The 21,411-nt window shown below is 40.8% G+C and overlaps 1 protein-coding gene across 1 annotated transcript in view; it reads left to right on the plus strand.

The window, feature by feature from the left end:
* Nucleotides 1-1,480: 1,480 nt before the first annotated feature.
* erfl3 (Ets2 repressor factor like 3) overlaps nt 1,481-21,411 on the plus strand; it is a 60,206-nt gene continuing 40,275 nt past the window's right edge. The window contains exon 1 of the mRNA XM_058052871.2: nt 1,481-2,131. Coding sequence (XP_057908854.2) covers nt 2,110-2,131 — 22 coding nt within the window. The 5' untranslated portion in view covers nt 1,481-2,109. The remainder of the gene's footprint in view (nt 2,132-21,411) is intronic.

A 21,411-nucleotide genomic window follows, 5' to 3' on the forward strand; every position in this document is an offset into this window, starting at 1 on the left:
AGCATGTTTTTGGAATGTGAGAGGAAACCGGAGTCCCCGGAAAAACCCACGCATGCACGGGGAGAACATGCAAACTCCACACAGAGATAGCCGAGGGTAGAATTGAACTCGGGTCTCCTAGCTGTGAGGCCTGCACACTAACCACTTTACACCGTGCAGCCCCTGGTCATTTTAGTTTTTCCTTAAATAATTCCTGGGATAATCTTTAAGAAACTTCAAATTTCATACAGGAGGTAATAATTGTATCCACAACTGTATGCCTATTGAGATCATTTTCAGTGTATTATTTATTCATAAAGTGCATCTGTAATATTAGTATAGCTATAGCTATAGTGTGTTCCATATGCTGCCATTTTTACACACAAATGTTTGCATAGTTTGGAACGCAAACACCACCAAAGGATCCCTGACTGTCCACTGTCATCTATGTTTTGTGGTTGATGTTTGCGAGTGCTTGTCAATCATAAAATTGCACGTTCCAACACATTGTATGTACTTTACTCCTGCTTTCATTGAACACATCGGGGAATTTGTTGATATATGAGAGATTATCATCATGTGTCTACATCTTTGTTAATGTCAACAAGGGAGCGAGGACATGGGTGGGCGATGCAGGGATACATTTGATTGGTTAGATAGTTGATGTGCACACTTGAGCGCTTGTCAGGAACAAATTTGATTGGTGAAAATGACAATCGTTGGCCATAATGTGCGGGGGAATTTTCAAGGATTGGAGAAAGTTCACAGTTGCGTGGAAGTGTTGCAATCTCATCTTTGCACAGGCATGAAAAAAGTCCTATAAAAAATGTTCATTGAGGGAAATCTTGAAAAGTACCACTTTTTCATACCACTGTATTATCATCATTAAACTAATGATGTAATTCATTTATTAATAATCATTTCATCCTTAAGAATACATGTGAACAGAAAAACTGGAAACTTGTCAACTTGAACAATATAATTGTTTACTTTTTCTTAATGTTTTACAATGTTGGTTAAATATTTAATTCATAATTGAAAGTAATTTATTTAACAAATTATTTTTTTTTCAGTTTGAAACATGTGAACAAAAAACTGACTATGATTTCTAAACTTGAACAATATTTTTTTGTTAATTTAATAATTTTTCAAAATTTTATTAATCATTTCCAATCTATTCAACAAATTAATTTGTAAGCAATATACATGAACAAAACGCTACTTTTGACTATTACTTTACTATTAATTTTTTACTTTTTAACTTTTAAATGGATCAATTACATATTTAATCATTTAAGTAATTTAACAAATTAATTCATTTCTCTAATCTTTCTAATCCTAAATAATAATAAAACATTCAGTTAGCCTGCTAACAGTCACTAACCTGAGTATCATGATTGACGTCAATCGCGCTCACGTCGGATGTGACGTCATCACGTCGGCGAGCTTGGGAGGTGTCCATGACAACAGCGCGCGCGCTTGCTTGCAGAGTGACGCCAACTCGTGGGACCCTGACTCGTGCTTACACCACGCCTCCCTCCGCCCCCGTCAAAGTGGGCGGGTCTTACGCGGAAGCGAGGGAGCGAAACACAACACCCGGAGGACTGAGCGAGGCGTGACGGGTGGAGGGGAGGGGGCGGGACGGAGGAAGAAGAAGAAGAAGGGGAAGAAGAAGACGAAGAAGAAGAGTGGCGTGAGCGCCAGAGAAGAGGCTGGTAGAGAGCGAAAAAAGTCCGTCAGGGAGCGAAGTCTTGTTGTGGGGAAGTAACGTCAAAGCTCGGCGGCAACATGTCGAACACTGACGAAGATGCGGCCGAAGCGGAGTAAGAAGCAGCACTCGCCGCTGGAGAGTTCGGCAAAGAAGTTACTGAAAGACTGAAAGGGCTTTTCTGCGTGAGTCCGGACGGTACTTCGGACGGTCGACCGCCTCCCCCCCAACTCAACCTTGAGGGGACGAGAAATCGAAGAAGCAGTCAACCTCCACCACCCGCCGTAACGCCGGACTCTAAGCGCTAAGCTCAACCGCGAGCGAGCCCCCTCGGTCGGCTTCGCTTCACAAGTTGTCCCGGTGTGGAAAACGGAGGAAAAGACCCCAGTTGGCGGAGTTTCTCCAACTTTTACACATAAACAATGAAGACACCTGGAGATAGCGGTAAGTGATATATACTTTACTGTACTTTTCCACTAACAACCTGTTGATTTGACGCTGCTTCTTAAAAAACAGATCTACTGCATATTGAACTGTACTGTACTCTTTATATTACAACTATTTTAAAGAGGAAGCGGTTAAACTACAGTAAGGTTGTGTCACCCTGGCAACCCACCACAATGCCATCATTCAGTATCTACCCTGAATCCTTCTGTTTTGCTAAGTCAATTTTTTTCATTCATAAATCCTCAATTAATGACAAAAGTTATCTCAATTCACTTTACATTTAGAACACTTCATGCATATGAGACGCGTGGGGTGGCCGTCTGTCTCGACCAGAGAGACAGATTAGAAAAGACAGTCCAGAGGAATTAGAAAACAATAATAATATCAATAAAAATGGACAATTCAAAGTACTGTAAAGTAGGTAGCTGATATTAACCCAATGAGAGCAACAAATGGGGCTTCCCGGTAGTCAGCTGAGGTTTGTGTGTGTGTGTCTAATTCCTGAAATGCTTGCATAAGTTTCTTCTTGTGTGCAGAAAGCCAAAGCAAATCAGCCCCCCCCCCACACACACACACACCTCGAGAAACTAAAGAGGAAGTGCAAGCATTTGTGCTGGTAGTGCAAGTTATCATAATTAAACTAGCCCTGTCTCAATAGAGGTCATAGGTGGTATAATAATACAGATTATATAGATCCCCAAAACACATACATATTTAATAACTTGTTTTTGTCCTGCACATTCTGTCATTTTTTTTCCTGCACTTGGGACTCCCTTCCCCCCCACCCCCCATGAGCCATGTCCCCTCCTGACTCTCGCTGCACCCATAGTCCCCCCCCTCCACATTCCTACACACACTCCTCGCTGCACCCGACGAGGCGGCCAGGCATCCCATCATGAACTTGTATGCCTTTTTGCATTGCAAGTCAAGTCCTTCTTCTGGGAAGCTACTAAATATTGATAGTGTTTATGGGTCTGATGTATGCAGCGTGTGTGCTTGTCAGCCGCACCGTGAATGTCAAGAATGTATTTTTCCTTTATCCTAACCATGTGTGTGTGTGTGTGTGTGTTAGGGGTGGAAAGTGTTGTAGCCTTGAAGTAATAATGTACTGATTTGATATATTACATCTTCATTTAATACATCTAAGTGTCAGAGTCCTTTTAATTTCCTCAATTCACCCTAGAGTTGTATAATTTGTAATGGAAAATACTTCACCACAATTACCAAAAACAGCAACTTGAGCAAAACTTTGCCATATCTCATATCAGCGTACATTTAAGTATTAGCAGTGTGTAGTTTGCTTTTCCTTTGGCTTTTAGGAGTGTAAACAAGCACTGGCGTTAGCTATCTTAACACCGCTCTAATTTCTGTAGCCTTGATGAACTAATAATGCGCTAAATCACTACTTGAAGTTGTCATTTATTCTGTAAAACATCACATTTGAGTGCCATGAGTCCTTTTTAATTTCCTTAACTCAGCCTTAAGTCGTTTAATTCCATCCTGTGTGTGACACCTCAGGTCAGAGAGCATCAATGTAATCAAATCAGGGCTTAACTAAACTGTTTTGCGATAACAGACAAGTAAAAATGGAAATGTATGAATGAAAATGCAAACTAAGCATTTTATAATTTATATGTTTTACTGCGGCATTTAAAATGTTACTTTAAAGTAAGCAGTCAATAATAATAGTTCGGTGGTTTGACCCTCGGACAGATTATTTAAATTTGCATGATACATTTTGTATTGCATTTATCTCCAGATAGATTAATTGATTAATTTTCTAATAACAAATCTGACCGTTTGTAGCTGCATTTTTCAAGCATTTATTAAAGTATTTTAATCTGCCCTGCCCTGATCTGTCTGATCTCCTGCTGTTCTTGTATTCCCAATCAGAACACAAGTTTTTAATCCTTCACCTCTGGGTGTTTTTTTCCTGGAAATGTGTTGGGTAAAAAGACTGTGTCGTAAACTGTTGCTTCTGTGGTTTTGTTTTGATGCCACTGCTGGACATGTACTGTAACCTAAATAGATTTTTTTTGCTACTTTTAAGTCCTCCAGAGGTTGTATTAGTGGGCGGGTAGCGATCTATCTCCGCAAAGTTGTTTATGATTATATACTTGTACTGTATTCTGTCGACTTTATCATGGCTACACACTCCATCCTCATTTTTCATCCTCATTCATTCTTCTCTCTTGTCTCTGACGGGATAAGGACTGTTGTGCGTCTTTGTGCAATGGAATTGCATAGTAGCTGGACCCCTGGCTCTGGAGTGGCCATTGTGTGTGTGTGTGTGTGTGTGGAGTGTGGGACAATGGTGGGAGTGGGGCAGGCCCCCGAGGCCGATTGTGCGTGGACTTGTGGGGGCCAGGGACCTCTCATTGTCCTTGTAATGGTGCAGTGTGGCTGGTAGTGTGCTGTCTTTCCAACACAGTGAATTTTTTATCATTCAACGCTTGACCATCAACTTCTTTGCCCATTTGGGCATCATTTGGATTGACGTATATCTAACCCAAACTGTGGTCAAAATGTGGCATTAAGGCAAAAAAAGACCAAAGGAAACGCTTTCGGCCGCAGAGATGATCAGTAAAATCAGGCTCACATTGCTGACCACAGGAAAAAAACCCACTACCTCCCATTATCCCAATACAGTTTTATGACCTGATTTATGGTAAGAGGCAGTGCTGCGATCAGGCTCTACACGACTGAAATAGATGGCGCCTTTTAAGAAAACTGGTTATCTTCTGTTTAATCAGCACTGAGGAACGGCCGTTTTTTTTTTCCCTCCCCTTTACAAACCCCGAGGTGGACGATGCTGTGTTTTTATCAGTGTCATATTTACACAAGAGAATACACAAAGCGTGTATTTTATGGAGTTGTAATACAAACGCCCCGGAGCGCGAGTCGTCACAACGGTTTTTCATAAAAAAAAAAAATGTTGGCTGTCAGTGACGCTAAGTACACTGGTATTTGAAAAATGTTTAATCTTTCCTTTCAGGGGTAGAATAAAGTCCGCACTGTTTGTGTTTCATACAATTGGCATAAGCAAGAGTTATTTTAACCAATCAGAAGCATTCAAACAGGAACAAAAGGCTCATTTGTTGCATGTTTTGATGCTTGGGTTCACATCTGACCACTTTTTCTACTTCTTGTGCGGTTTGGTAACAAACTTAGATGCTTAACGCAATTGTCACAATTTGAAATTGTAGTAATTGCACTCTCCAAAATGATATTGTACAGTTAATCGTGGTTAATTGGTTCCAGACATGGCCATAACAAGTACATTTCCAGGAAGTAGGATTTCTTATAAATAGAATGTAATATTTTTCTAGTTGGAGCATAAAAAAAAACAATCTTTTGCATCTTCAAAAAACATTAAAGTATACTTTTTTAACATTAGAGCCCTGTAGACATGAACTAACACCCCTATAGTCATCTTTACACTGGTATTACACAATATAGTAGACATAAGAGTAAATAAGCCATTTAAGCCATAAATGAGACTTGTGCTTGTGTGTTGTTAGAAATGTCTTCCCGAGTGGAGCTGAGTGGCGGGCGGACAGGAAGTTCAGTGTTAGCTTGGTGTGAATTATTGACGCAACAGTGTTTTATTTGAGATTTTTATCCAGTATTATTATATATGCAATAAAATCATATTGTTCTGGCGATACAGTAACATTACAGTATTGGCACCTACTAATCTTTAACATTTTTGGATGCCTTATTATATAGTTCATTTATTCATTCATTTTCTGCCGCTTTTTCCTCACAAGGGTCGCGGGGGGTGGGGGGGTTGCTGGAGCTTATCGCAGCTGTCTTCGGGGTACAGGCGGGGTACACCCCGGACTGGTCGCCAGTCAATCACAGGGCACATATAATGTCTTTAGTTAATTTTATAAATTTTTATGCTTGACTTAGGAAAGAAATACATAAAATTTGCCTAAATATGCACATTCATTCATTCATTCATTTTCTACCGCTTTTTCCTCACGAGGGTCGCGGGGAGTGCTGGAGCCTATCCCAGCTGTCTTCGGGCGAGAGGCGGGGTACACCCTGGACTGGTCGCCAGCCAATCACAGGGCACATATAATGTCTTTAGTTAATTTTATAAATTTTTATGCTTGACTTGGGCAAAAAATGCATACAATTTGCTTAAATATGCACATGTTAAAAATAATAGTACTGTATTTAACCATGAAACGGCATGATTTATGAATTAATACATTTTTTAAATATTATAATAGAGTGAAGCCACGGAATTTGATCTGGAAAGGGAGGCACGTTTGATACTTACTTACATAACTTCACATAAGTATGTTTTCAATGACCTCAAACATGTCACATCCCATTCCTGTACAAAAAAAATAATGTTTTAAAAAGTACATATATTCCAGTGGCCTCTGTTGACAAATGACTTCTGAAAGAGAGGTGTGTGTGTGTGTGTGTGTGTGTGTGTGGTGGTGGTGGTGGTGGTGGGGGGGGGGGGGCTGATTCCAGTGGTGAAAATGTCTGTATTTAGCCAGGAATGTGACCAAAGGGAACAATGTGCTCAGCCAGTCGACACTAATGGACCTCCCTGCTATTAGTGCTGTGTCGCCCTTGACCATAAGGGCCGTGGGCATGGGGGGCAAGGCAGTATTACCCTTGACGGACCCAATTGCTGCCTTTCACATTAACCTCCGATCGCGCTATTGACTCCTGTGGATTGATTATTGATTATATACTACTCAAAAAAAAAAAGTTAGGTATATAACGTGCATTGCATGCAAGTATTGACCAAGCTCAAATGAATCTCACCTGTAAAGGTTATACTCTAGTTCATTTTAGGTTCATTCCGAAATATATATGAAATACTTGTGAAATGCTGCAAAAGTGAAAACCTCCATTAAAGCTCTGCTGAATATGTCCCAAGGCTTTTTGTCTGTGAGGCCAGTTTTACTTGAACATCATTGATTAGAACCACAGCGTGACCCCATATTGACTCTATTAGTTACTGGCTGCATGTCTGTGCGGGACAGGCTGTTGACTGATAACTTTTGGCCAATGCATACATGTGAGTAAGCACACACACACACACACACACACACACTGCTGCTGCTGCTGCTTTTTTTTATTGGAATTCTTGGACCTCCCACATTCCTGCTTAGAAGGTTAATAGTTGCCGGCTGTGTTGCATTACGCATGAGGGGAAACACAACAGTCAGTATCTCTGCAAGCATTTCCAGATCCCACTCACGACGACTTGTAGAAACATGCATTTGCACACAGATGCACTGAATTTGGAAGACACACGTGAGCATACATGGAATACAAATATCCTCAAAGTTGTATAATAATTTGACAAATTGTCTGTATGTGTTTATGTAAGCTAAGTCTTCTAACTCCGAGAACACACAAGAAACATTCCCTACTGCAGTGCATGCCGTATTATTTCTCTTACAGGTACACCACATGATGGCACTGTTATTAAATCAAAAGTTTGAAACATCTGACTCACTCAGGGTATTTATTAAAATCACAACTAAATTTGCTTCGCAGTTTCTGGGGACTGACAATGCCATGTTTGTAAAAATTTGAGCAAGATTGGTTGGAAAACGCGTCTAACATTAAGAACAACGTTTTTGCACAAGCAAAGGTTGAACTTAACTAATTGGTCATAAATCAAAATGTCAGCGTTTGTACTTTATTGAATGTATGCTACCATATCTTCCAAAGCATTTGGAACACAATCCATATGGGGCGCCGTGAATGTCATTTTCAGTCACCATAGCGATCCATGCAACTTCTGTGCCACGCTCAGCCCACACACAGTGGCAAAAACCACCATAAAACATAACACGTGCTTGTTTTCAAAACATAATCACAACACTTATATGGTAGGACTACGTTAAAAAGCCATAGCATTTCAGTATGTGGAATCAAACTATGGAATGGATTGAGTAAGACCCTCAAACAATGCACAACGATGAGCCAATTCAAGAAACAAGCAGTTGATGTTTGCTAAATACAAGGATGAAGAGTCTTGAACCAGTCATGATGTGCTATACATATCACTATATTGACACTTACTATGGTACCCATTATGTCATTGGATGGTCATATCACCTCGTATTTCAGTACGTGACAAAAAAAAACAAAAAAAAAAACAACCTTAAACTATATTAGGAAAGCAGGAAGTGAACAAATGTAAGTTACTGATTGTAAAAGTACCATTATTGTTATTTATTCTAAATTATTTGTACAAATTAATGTTTACACTGTACATTGTTGTTCATATTTGATGTAATCTATTTATTCTCCACATTATTATTATTTATTATTACACGGGAGCCAGGCAACGACATTTCATTGGCAATTTCACTGATAAAGAAAGTCTGTCTATGTCAGATGGAGGGGTAGGATTTAATAAGCTTTGCTTCTTCCTACTCTTTTTGGACATGTGGAACCGTGAACTGATTATGTGATGCATTCAATTGTAATCTGATGCATGTTCAAATGAAATAAAACCATTACCATTACAACTTTATTCTTGAAATATTATCACTATATGTATACTTTTATTCTAAACGACTTGAAGCTGGAATTGAACTGCAAAGCTGATGCCTAAAATTGCCGCTTATGCACCGGTATATGTACACTGTTTTGTTACAATTTTGCATCACCCATGTGTCAAGTTGCTATGGTTCAATTTGGTAGCGATGTGTCAAAATTTTTTGAAGGAGTCTGAAAAATTTGCCAAAATTGTTCTTTCAAACGTGTCTATTTGGGTGTAAGTTTTTGAGACATTTTTGTGGGTTTACTCATGATGGACATGCCACATTGACAAGTAAAACTCACTTTGTGGACTACATTTTCATAAGATTCCATGGCGGCACGCTCCAGAGCCAATTTATGGAGGTCACTTCCCACCGCCCCTACTAAATTTTCACAAGGAGAAGGGTGCCTACAAAATTTTGGCCCCAATGAAACTTTGTAGCTTAGACTTAATACACGTTAATACATGCAAATGTGTGCAGAATACTGTAAGATTGACCAGCAGCTGCCCTTGTGCGTGCGTATTTATACATGCATGCATGTGTGTGTGTGTGTTGTAATGTTATACAGGGATTTTACGTGGCGGCATTGTCGCTGAGGTGACTTGGTGTGAGGGACACACAGCGGCGTGTTTTTGTATATCAAGTATATCAAGTGTGTACACAAAGGAGGTTGGGTGTTTTTCTGGGTGGGCAGATGTTACATGCATGAGAGAGTGTGCGTGAAAGGTATTACTTGTGAACAAAGTGTGTGTGTGCAAGGGTGTGTATAACAGGTTCTCGGTGACCAAGGCGCCACTGAAACCGATCCGAGTATGATCGGCACACGTGACGACCAGGTAACTCTATTCTTCTGATCCTCAAGAGCTTTTATTTTCGGATGGGGGGAAACGACACAACAGACTTAACTTTACAGCCTGGAGAGTCTCTTCATTATAATCAAGAGTGTCACATCACTTAGTCTTTAGTACATAGTCCCTAATGACATCATATCCCCCTCTGGGTGCTTATAATCCTGCCCCCGGTGGCGCTGCCCCCACAGTAGCGGGTCGGCGGCACTGTTGTAATGTATACTCCTAATCTTCTTGGATTAGCCCCAATAATGCTGGTCATGCTGAGGGTATCGTTACACGGTGAGGGATCAGAAAAAAAGGCAGGCTGATCATGTGCATTCCAGGTGAGAACTCAGCAGGGATCCTCTACCGTTGACAATCCAAGACACAGAGGGGAAAAAAAAGGGATGTAATAACAGTGGAAACTCAAAATTCCCACAGTCCAAGGAAATAGATGCAAAAAGGAAATGCATCTATCTCTGAAACAAGTATGGCTAAATGAATGAATGGATGATACACAACAGGGGCGATTTTGTTGGAGCGCCACTGTATTTTATCAATGGCCCGTTACAGATGATAAACATAATATGGAGTGTTATGCAGAGTAATGCATGCAGAGTAGTTGGAGCTTCCCTGCGGTTGATTGCATGTGACCGCTATCATACTGACCTACTGTGCTGGCCCTTCACATTCAAGGAAGACTGTGAGTGTGATGGTCCTAACCCCTCTCTAACCCCTCTCTGGTCCACACCCTGTAGAAAGGCAGCGGTGTTTGAATAGTTTCTCTAGCTATTTTTATCTGGGAATCTGCCTCTGTGCTGGCCTGGGGAAGAAAGAGGGGGAAGTGTGTGGGGGGGGGTGTAGGACAAATATCTAATCTAATTTTGGCTGATGGGAAGTGACTAACAGAGCCTCAGCCAAGCGCTCGCATAGTGGCAACATTTTGTGTGTATACGTGCCGGGGTAATGAAATGCCGTCTGGCGCCAAGTTAAACTTTCTCTCTTGTCACCTCTTCCCTTCATCCCACCCCCCTCGCTTCTCCTTGTTTCTCCCTCCATCCCGCCACCCCATGTAAGGAATGTGAGATCACGTTTGGGCTTTTTTTTTTCTCCCTCTCTTCCTCCTTTACCTATTTTTTTCTTTTCTCTACCTCCACCTTCCATGTTCAGACTTGTTCTCTGAAGTGTTCGTGTTGAACTTTGAGCCAACACCTCACAGACAAAGCATTTTTTTATAGGCGAGGCTCTAAGCGCCAGCCCGTGCCGTGTCAAAGGTAATATGTCAACAAGTCATTAATTTAGAAAAAAAATGGATTTCAGTCAACATTACCTAAATGGAAAAGGAGCCTTCAACAACAGCTGGACTGTTTGAAGGTTCAGGTACAGCCCCGAAAGATGCCACCTGTCCAGGCTTGTATTTATAGCCACATTTCCACCAAGGGGTCCACTAGTTCGCGGTATGATTTGGAATGGAAAAGCCTGATCTGGCTTGATGAGCCTTATCTAATTTTCCACTATGGGGTGTCCAAGCGGGATGGCGTGAACGACATCAGTTTATATAGCATGACATCGTAACAGTGAGGCCCTCTGTAACCTGCCAGCGCATAAAGAGAAGACAGAACAACAATGGACACCTTTGATAGCAAAAAGACAATCTTGGCTTTGTATGAACGCACCTTTTTAAAAACAAAAATACAAATACTGTACAGTATAAGCCATTAAGACCACCGATGTGTGAATGTAGTATCCTACATCGGTCACTAGGTGTCAGTAATTGTTCGGTGAGACCACTACCGATGCACCAAACTTAAATAACCATATTTTATTGCAGTTTTAAATTATCTCACAACAAGCACAGTGATAATCATAATAATAACACAATTTACTGTTGTGGCCATAGCCCACAACAAGCTAAAACTCAACTCTGAACCCCCAACGTCACTTCCTGTCCAAGTCAGTCAACAGTCTCAAATGGCTTATTTTCTCTGATTATATTTACTATATTGGGTAATACCAATGTAAAGGTGACTATAAGAGTGTTATTTCATCTCTACAGTAATAATGTCAAACATATTCAGAAGATTGTAAACTGTTTTTTTATGCCTTAACTATAAAAATATTCCACTTATGAAGGAGTCCTACTTTGCGGAAATTAGTTTTTTGCGGTTATTAGGTTTGCAACCAGTGAACTACAGTGCATTGCATTCTATGCATTATATACAGTTAGTGTACCGTGGCAAACTCAACTATAGTCCTCCCGTGCTACATGGCGTTGGTTCAATTGCAGGTTTAAATTATCTCACAACAGGCACAGTGATAATCATAATAATAACACAATTTACTGTTGTGACCATAGCCCACAACAAGCTAAAACTCAACTCTGAGCCCCAGACGTCACTTCCTGTCCAAGGTAAAACAGTCTCAAATAGTTTTATTCTCTGATTATATCTACTATATTGGGTAATACCAATGTAATGTATGACTATAAGGGTGTTATTTCATGTCTAGAGGGCTCTAATAATATCAAACATATTCAGAAGATTGTAAACTGTTTTTCTATGCTTTAACAATGAAAATATTCCACTTATAAAGGAGTCCTACTTCGTGGAAATAATTTTTTCACGGACGGGTTTGGAACCAGTGAGCTACAGTGCACTGCATTATATACATTTCAACGGCAACATCATGCTAGGTTAGCCGATGATGATTTTTCATGTGTGGGTGCTTATAAACAGACTATGCGGGCATGTATTATTGTTAGACTTGTTAAGTGATTGACATGGAAACCACAAACTGTTAGTTTAGTGTACCGTGGCAAACTGAAGTACAGTCCTAACATGCTACATGGCGTTGGTTCAAACTTTTCAAAAGCCATTGTGATTGACCCACATTAGGTTAGAGGTACTACTATAACAAGGAACTTTCCCAATGCTAACGGTGAGTTATGTGTAATTATTACTTATCATGTCTTCAGTATTAGGTAATATGTTTTACAATGGTACAGTTTTTCTATTCTATTTGTTATTTATTAATATTGAATCCTTGGTTAGCGCGCAGACCTCACAGCTAGGAGACCAGGGTTTAATTCCACCCTCGGCCATCTCTGTGTGGAGTTTGCATGTTCTTCCCGTGCTTGCGTTGGTTTTCTCCGGGTACTCCGGTTTCCTCCCACATTCCAAAAACATGCTAGGTTAACTGCTGACTCCAAATTGTCCATAGGTATGAATGTGAGTGTGAATGGTTGTTTGTCTATATGTGCTCAGTGATTGGCTGGCAACCAGTCCAGGGTGTACCCCGCCTCTCGCCCGAAGACAGCTGGGATAGGCTCCAGCACCCCTCAGCGACCCTCGTGAGGAAAAAGCGGTAGAAAATGAATGAATGAATGAATGAATCCTAGGTCACTTAATATTGAATCCTAGGAAAACCACCTATTTTCCCAATAGGCACTGGAACCAATGAACCAACATAAACAAGGGATGACTGTATACTTCTTAGTCGAAACTGGATTTAAAACAAAAAAAAAACAAACCAACACCATCTGCCTTTCATCAGCTGATACTTCCTCATTCTCAAATGCCAACGTTGTCTCATCGCTCTAGATTTACAAAGCTGATACATCGGGCTAAATAAACCCAAATGATCGCTAATCATCCTCACGCAGGTCTGCCTCTGTTCCCTAGCCAGGCGTCTGACTCTACGTGCCAGATGGAACCGTTTTGACCACACGTCCTAGCCAGAAGGAGATGTTTTTTTTTTGTTGAAATAACTGTGTGCGCATACACTGACGTGAAACCTTTTTGAAGCATCGATTGACCTTCCCGGCCCACCATCCTCTGCTGCATTTCACTATCACTCCTGTGTCACCAATCCGTGCTGGAATACCCCAGTGGCAGATCTTCTTCCATTAACCACCTTCTCCTCCTCTTTCTGGCTTCATATCCTATCCTGCTCCTTTTTTTCCCCCTCTGCTTCTGATTTACGAGCTGGCATGATTCACTGAGCAGATACAACGCTGATGACTGACAACATGACTCAGACTGTGCAGTTGGCCTGTCTGTCATTGTCGGAGTGCATCAAGAGTTGCGGGATGTCCCAAAAAAAAGTTAAAGCCTAAAACGCTTCCATGTAAACTTTTAAATGTTCTTCCCCTCGAGCCATCATCCTCTCCAAAAGGCTCTTTTGTTGTTTGCTTCTCAGGTGTTGTGTATGTGTTAGTCTGCGCTGGCCTAAGAGAAACTGAATAATGCATCAGATCATTGGAAAAGTATTTATAGGAAAGCAGAAGGATTAAAGTTTAATGACCATGCCGACCATCAGTGCTGAGCATCATGGAAGTTGAGCACGCTGCACACACACACACACACACACACACACACACACACACAAACACACATGCATGAACATCAGCACACACGCACACCTGCAAACTGGCTGGTCTAGTAAAACTTCTCTGTGCGTAACAGCAAGTGCCTTCCATCTTTGAGTGCTATCGCAGAATGGGATTGGAGTTCAACGTCTAGGCACATGCTGGTCGTTAAAGAAGCTACTAAAACAATTTAGCAATGTGTGGTTAGCGCGCAGACCTCACAGCTAGGAGACCAGGGTTCAATTCCACCCTCGGCCATCTCTGTGTGGAGTTTGCATGTTCTCCCCGTGCATGCGTGGGTTTTCTCCGGGTACTCCGGTTTCCTCCCACATTCCAAAAACATGCTAGGTTAATTGGCGACTCCAAATTGTCCATAGGTATGAATGTGAGTGTGAATGGTTGTTTGTCTATATGTGCCCTGTGATTGGTTGGCGGCCAGTCCAGGGTGTACCCCGCCTCTCGCCCGAAGACAGCTGGGATAGGCTCCAGTATCCCCCCGTGACCCTCATTAGGAAAAAGCGGTAGAAAATGAATGAATGAATGAATTTGGTCTGAGATCTGATTTAATGATGCCAGTAAGTGTCTTATGTCACCTTTTTATTTTTTTTCTAATTTTTTTGGGGGGGGGTCCTTTTGAGCCCCCCACATGCTTGTTGTTTTTTTCTCTTTAGAACACACTGAAAAGAGAAAGACATGTGGTCATGTTTCGCATAAATAGATGTTTTCCTTTAAGAATAAACACAGCTGGCTTCTTTTTTCTGTCCTTTTTAGTGTTATCATTGTCAAACTACATGTCGCCATATTGTACTACACAGCCAGGACAGAGACAAGTGAGTTATTGTCGCTATATAATAATAGTTTTTGTTGCATTAAGTTCCATTTCCAGTTCTATGGTTATCGTTACTTTTTTCATTGTCATAAGGCCCATGATATAAGGTCAAGCAGCATGCTTTGTGTGCGTGTGTGTGTGTGTGTGTGTCCCTGCCCTACAGATCACAATACTTTTATCCATGTCCGTTTTTAGAATCAGATGTGGCCTTGTGAAATTACGTAACTACCAGGCAGTTGCATTCCAGTAGGTTCAATCACTCACTGGTATGTATAGGTCTAATGGATGTACACACACACTGTCATTTAGGGGGGAGAGTCCATAATTGATCAAGGAAGGTGACTAGGATGTGAGTAAAGAGCAAGTAGCGGATCATTGAAGGAAAGAGGCGGGAAAAAAAATCAGTAACACTCAGGTGGAATCTGATAGAGGGAATGAATAGTGCATGATCAGGCACGTCGTTGTAAGAGTCTGCTCAGCCTCTCTACAAGCACTTTATTAGAAAACCCAGTTGTTCTACTGTTATCATCCGTCCATGGGCACTTCTGGATGGGGAGGGTTCTCGCCGAAACGTCACTTCTTCCTCCTCTTCCAGTCTTCCCTGAAGTAGATAGGTTTCATTGATGAAAAGTGTCAAAATATATATACAGAATATATTTTTTTAAATGTGAGTACACATGCAGTAACAGGAAATATGCAATATTCAATGTTACTTTTGCGGTGAATATGTGTTTTGGTGTCATGAGCACTTTAATGTTTTAATGACTCTTTGAGTGGGCGTGATGAATCGTGGCAGCACTCCAGCAGATTCCGTGCATGCGATCAATAACACATTGTATACACGTTCCCTTGGAAACTAGTCCTAAGTGCAGCATGTTAGGCTCTTTTCTGAGATGCCAGTTGATGTTTTAATATATATATATATATATTAAACTTTAGTGCATCAACACAAGGGTCTTGTAGGCTTTTTATTGATCCAGCCTGCACCTTTGCACATGTAGGGTTTTTTAGGTGTTAGCTGGGTCATGGTTGTTGTCTGGTCCAATGATTAGCCAGGGTCTTATTGCTCATTCTCCCTATTGTTTTTTAGTAGAGCATGTGGCGGACAGAGGTCTATGTGTATGTGGGATATCTAACCAGAAAGAATAAGCTCAAATCCCATGTATTGAATCTGAAATTGATAACCGTTATTTGGTCCATGCAAGGCTCAGCGAACGATCATCAAGTATGGAAGTGTGTTTGGACTGGTTATCATGTTGAAAAACTTCAATGCAACCAGGTTGCCAAAGGGAGGAGTACATGCTGTGCTGCACATCGTCACAGTAAATGTTGAATTCATGTTTTTCCTCAAAGAAACCGCGGTGCAGCCCCAGACCTCGATGCTGCCACCATCACCATGATTGACTGTAGGCGAGACACAAGTGTGTTGCCAGTAGGGGTGTGTGTTGGCAAGAATCTGGCGATACGATACGTATCACAATACTAGGCTCACAATACTATGTATCACAATATATCACGATACTGTTAACAAGGTGATATTTTTTTAAAAAAAATAATTTGTCTACCCACCAACTATATGTGGTTAAAGTTTTTATTATCTGCCGTTTTATTATTATTATTATCTTGATTTATTTATTACTGATTGATTGATTTTCTTTATTCTTGATTTGTTTATTTATTTTTCATCTTATTTTGTGTAGAAAAATTAAAAGTAAGATATTTGAGAACAGTGGAATGTTTTATCAGAGCTTTCCTTGTAGAAAATTGGAACCAAAGCAAAAATTTTTTTAATAAATGCGTTTTTTTGTTTTTTTGAAAACCTGATGCGGCACAGTCTCACCCAGACCCGAGCTCCAGTGGCCCCCCAAGTAAATTGAGTTTGAGACCCCTGATGTATGGTGTTGCCTTTGTAGAAGTAGAAAGATGCAAAATATCATATGATTGTAAGGCATAATTTTTTCAGTTCTTTCAAGAAAAGTGTATACATAAGTAGGACCCAAGCCAAAAGCTAACTTAACTACAAGTCATCCAGTCATCATCCAGTCATCCAAGTTTAGTGATTCAACAGGAGTTTGTCTGCAGGCTTTTTATTGATTATACAGCCCGCACCCCTGCATGTGTAGGTGTTTTATTTGTTAGTTGGGTTATTGTTTTTGTCTAGCCCACGGTTTAACCAGGTTTGTTGAACTTGTACTCCTTAAGGGTAGATAGCAGCGTGCAGAGGTCTGTGTGAGTGTGGAATCTGAGCGTGTCGGAATGAGCAACTGTCTTATTGGTCGACTATAATTTAAAGAAAATGCCAAAGGATTAGGCTTCAATCATATTAAATCTGAAATCGATTGCAGTATGGAAGCTACTGTTCATTATATGGCATGTTTTGGGGCTCGTTATCATTAGATTATTAGACAACTGCCATGCATCCCTGTACTGTACAAAAGAGTGCATGGTGGAATTCATGTTTCCTCACTGCAGCATAACACTGCTATCACTAGTGTGCTTGGCTGTAGGCACAACACAATTATATTGCTATTCATTTGTATTTCTGGCCATTTAGATAATAATGCCTGTCATTTTCATAGTCAATCTGTACTGTTTTATACATGCTGTACACTGGAAACTCTAAAGTATGTCCAACTCAAACTTCAAACTATCTTGTAGCACGAAGTACTTGCAACACAACCTGAGACACTGTCCTCTCCATACGGCGCGCTGTTCTCCAGCAGATATCTGCAGCTGTGTGTTCCGACAGACCCGCTCAAGCTTTACAAAGTTGCCCATAAGTATAAGTATTATTATTTAATAATAATGAGGTAAAGTGATGGTTGGACATCGGTTGTCATGTTGACCACATGCTGGTGACATGTCTGTGGCACGAGGAAGAGGTCTGTTGGATAACAGAATAAACAATCCATCCAAATGTAGGCCCCGCCCAGGGATCACATGTAATTGTGGGTCCAGCCAAAATGGCATCTTATTGGAGGGCAGCGGGGTGTGCGGGGACTGCTGGGGTGCTGGGCATTCGGTGGGTGCACTCAGGGGCTTTGGGGGGGGGGGGGGTCGGGGGCCAGGTGGGTTGACTGGCGGGGTTGGTGGTGTGGTGCTTCAGCAATGTCCTGGGGTTCTGCTGGGGTGTCCGATGTTCCCACTGTTCTTTTGTTGTTTTGTCTTCTGTAAGGTTCTGTGATTATATGTGTGGGGAAAAAAATATCACTTATTGAATTGGTAACTGGTATGGCTTCATCCTAATGACACACTTTTGGGTCCCGACCCACAAGTTGAGAATCACTGCTCTAGAGCATATTTTGTGGTGTTTTCTCACAGTAGGTACTAAAAATCTTAAGTTAAACTGAAGTTAGCTAGTTATCTAGTGTAGTTTTTCCCAAGCTGCTTTTTTTTAGTAAATCCAGATGGGAATTGATCATTGGGTGAAAACAATGTAACACATAAGGAACGCCCACTTTCAAATACTTGAAAACGCTCCCGTATGGACGGCCATCCATGTCAATGTCAGACATCCAAATGAATTGTACCTGTTTGTCCACATAGTAGGTTAATGTGGTTTTGCAGTAACTGTACGCCATTAATTTCCCACAGACTTCCCATTCCTGGAAGCAATTGATTGTGCACAAGTTGCTCAACGTGGATGTTCAAATCCGTAAAAATCCAAGATATGCTTAAAAAAAGTATCCAGGCGTGTGTGCATGTAATGTAACCGAGTGGCATATTGTGTGCATGTTCATGCATTTATCACACAAAACGAGGTGCTGTTGTGTGTCCTTTCATGCGTAGGTAATTGATGCTGTGTGTGTGTGTGTGTACACTGGACTGTTATATAAGACCGTGCAGCCACTGACAGAGGGTAGAAAGTTCAACACTGGCTATCTCTGTGTTTGCCAGTCAATCTTTTATCTGCGTCAACTTCCTTTCCTCTCATTCATTTATTTACTTCCTGCTTTGTCTCCTCTGTGTTCACACCTGCTGCTTTTGTGTTTTTCTTGACAACACACGCTGTAATTGTAATACTTTTCCATCAGTGCATAAAATACAATTCTCTTTTCAGTCTATACCTTAAATTAAAATGTGTTTCCTGTTGCGTCACGCATTACATCATGTAAATTTACAGCCATTCCCGCCCAGGTCCCCATACGCATGAAACATGACTTCAGATGTTATTTAAAAGACTTTCGCCACACTTCCGCCATGAATTCATCGCTCATTACCACATTGGCGTCAAAGTTAAACATTAAGCTATGCCTCGTCACTTCAATTACATAACCCTTTCATTTTTGTTGCCTGGAAAACAGTGTGTAACAATGCTGCATGTACCATAGTGTAGTTAGTTCCATGTTGCTTGGATATTTGACTGTATCGCAGGGGTCTCATACTCAATTTACTTGGGGGGCCACTGGAGCTCGGGTCTGGGTGAGACTGGGCCCCATCAGGTTTTCCAAAAAAAAAAAAAAAAAAAACGCATTTATTAAAAACAAAAAAATTAAAAAAACTTTGCTTTGGTTCCAATTTTCTACAAGAAAAGCTCTGATAAAACATTCCACTGTTCTCAAATATCTTACTTTTTATTTTTCTTCACAAAATAAGTTGAAAAATAAACAAATCAAGAATAAAGAAAATCAATCAATCAATCAGTAATAAATAAATAAATAAAATAATAATAATAAAACGGCAAATAATAAAAACTTAAGAAACCACATATAGTTGGTGGTGTTTAGTTTTTCAGATTAAAATGAACAAAGCATGATTAGAGCCCTGTAGACATGACAAAACACGACTATAGTCACATTTATACTCTTTTTATTTACAACATATTGCGCAACTGCAGGGTCTTGAGACACATGCTAACTCGCAAACTAGAGAGCTAGCGACCTAAACGGTAGCCTTCAAGTTATTTCCTTTAAACTTAAATAGCCAAAAACTTACCACTTCCACACGGATAGGGAGGATAACTATTAACAGTTATTTAACCTTTAACATGAACATTAATCAAACGTAATAATTTTTTTGGGGTACATGATCCCATACAGCATCCATATCAAACTTGCGCGGGCCGCACTAACATTAAACTTTCATATCAAGGCGGGGGCCTCAAACTAGTGTCCTGCGGGCCACATTTGCCCCGCGGGCCGCATGTTTGAGACCCCTGCTGTATAGGTACAAAAAAAGGAGCGGATTGTCACCATATTTAAACAATTTGATCGGATAGGACGCCAAAAAATGTGGATTGGGATATCACTCGTCCCAAGTGCTGCCTGCAACCTTCAGTTTCAACCATCAGGGGGGTTTCAGTCTCCCAAAAATGTCCAAATAAAAATTAAAATAAAACACCAGGTCCTTATAAAGTGTTGAAATTATCACATCACAAAGAGTAAGAACACTTGTCATCTTCTCTGGTATTCACCGCTCCTCTCTTTGCCCTCCCAACTACAATGGGAGCCTATCAGCTTATGCTAAACAAGCCCAAACACACAATGGCAGCCAATCAATGTCCACTTCAGGGTGTGACTGACCATTGTCCCCCCAAAAAACTTTACTAATACACAGTGTATTACTTTTCATACTGATAAACTAAACTAAAGACAGCAAGGCAGTAGTTGTGCCACAAAGGCCGGAATCAAACCAGGTGTAGCAATCCAGTTCAAGCTTCGATGATGTAGTCTGACTCGAAGCGTTGAGTGCTGCTGTCCACCATTGTTGTGCAGCTGTGTGCGATTGTGTGTACTGTTGAGCTCATTGCTTAGCAGAGCGCATTAACGGCCATTGTTCAGCTGTCTGGCAGGTTGATGAGAGCGACACTGGGAGGTACGGCACTGTACGGGACGTCCATGTTAGGTCAGCTGGCCTCCTGTCACACACCTCTCCTGTTTGTGTCTTATCTTGTCTTGTTTAAGCCCCACCACCACAACCATCACCACCACCATCACCACCACCCACCCTTCTCTCCATGGCTATATTTTGCTCCCTGGTTACATCATCATCTGCCTTTCTGTCTCTCGCGCGCTTACTCCGCTAGGGCTCTTGCATAATGTCCAGCTTTATTTTCCTCCATCTGAGGATTCTAATCTTTGCCCATGAGTCAGAGGAGCGCAGAGATGCTGGACCGAGCAGACCTTCCACTGTGTCGTTAACAAGTGGTGGGACAAAATGTTGACATCACAGAGTTAATGCTTAAAAGTAAAAATATATATAATAATAGAAATTTTGTATTTTCATATTTTATATTTTTCATTCTTTTTTAATAGATGTGTCTGCACCTACTATACCAAAACAAATTCCTAGTATGTGTTTGATCATACATGGCAATAAACCTATTCTGATTCTGATTCTGATTCTAATTGATGGTTAACTTTCCTTAACCCAGCGTGATACTGACCTTTGGTTTCGGGCTGATACTGCCACTTGGGGGCATGATACCTGGCCTGATACCAGACAAACCATGTGATGATCTTATTATCACATACTATTTAATCATGAGCTTATTATCACATACTATTTAATCAAAAGACCGTTTTGTTTCCAGAAAAAATTCAGTTTTTTACATGTATTATATCGAAACAGTGTAAACACAATAATTGCAAAAATATTTCAACAATAATATTTTATCAACAGTCTTATCTTATCAATGTCTGATAATTAAAGTTCCATTAATCAAGTTTGGGTTTTTTGGTGACTGGAGAAGCACTAGGCACTAAGCACTCGTGTGCTGT

This window comes from Doryrhamphus excisus, linkage group LG5 (genome assembly GCF_037039965.1).
Source record: "Doryrhamphus excisus strain RoL-2023G ecotype Guam linkage group LG5, RoL_Dexc_Guam_v1.1, whole genome shotgun sequence".
Classification (NCBI taxonomy): Eukaryota; Metazoa; Chordata; class Actinopteri; order Syngnathiformes; family Syngnathidae; genus Doryrhamphus; species Doryrhamphus excisus.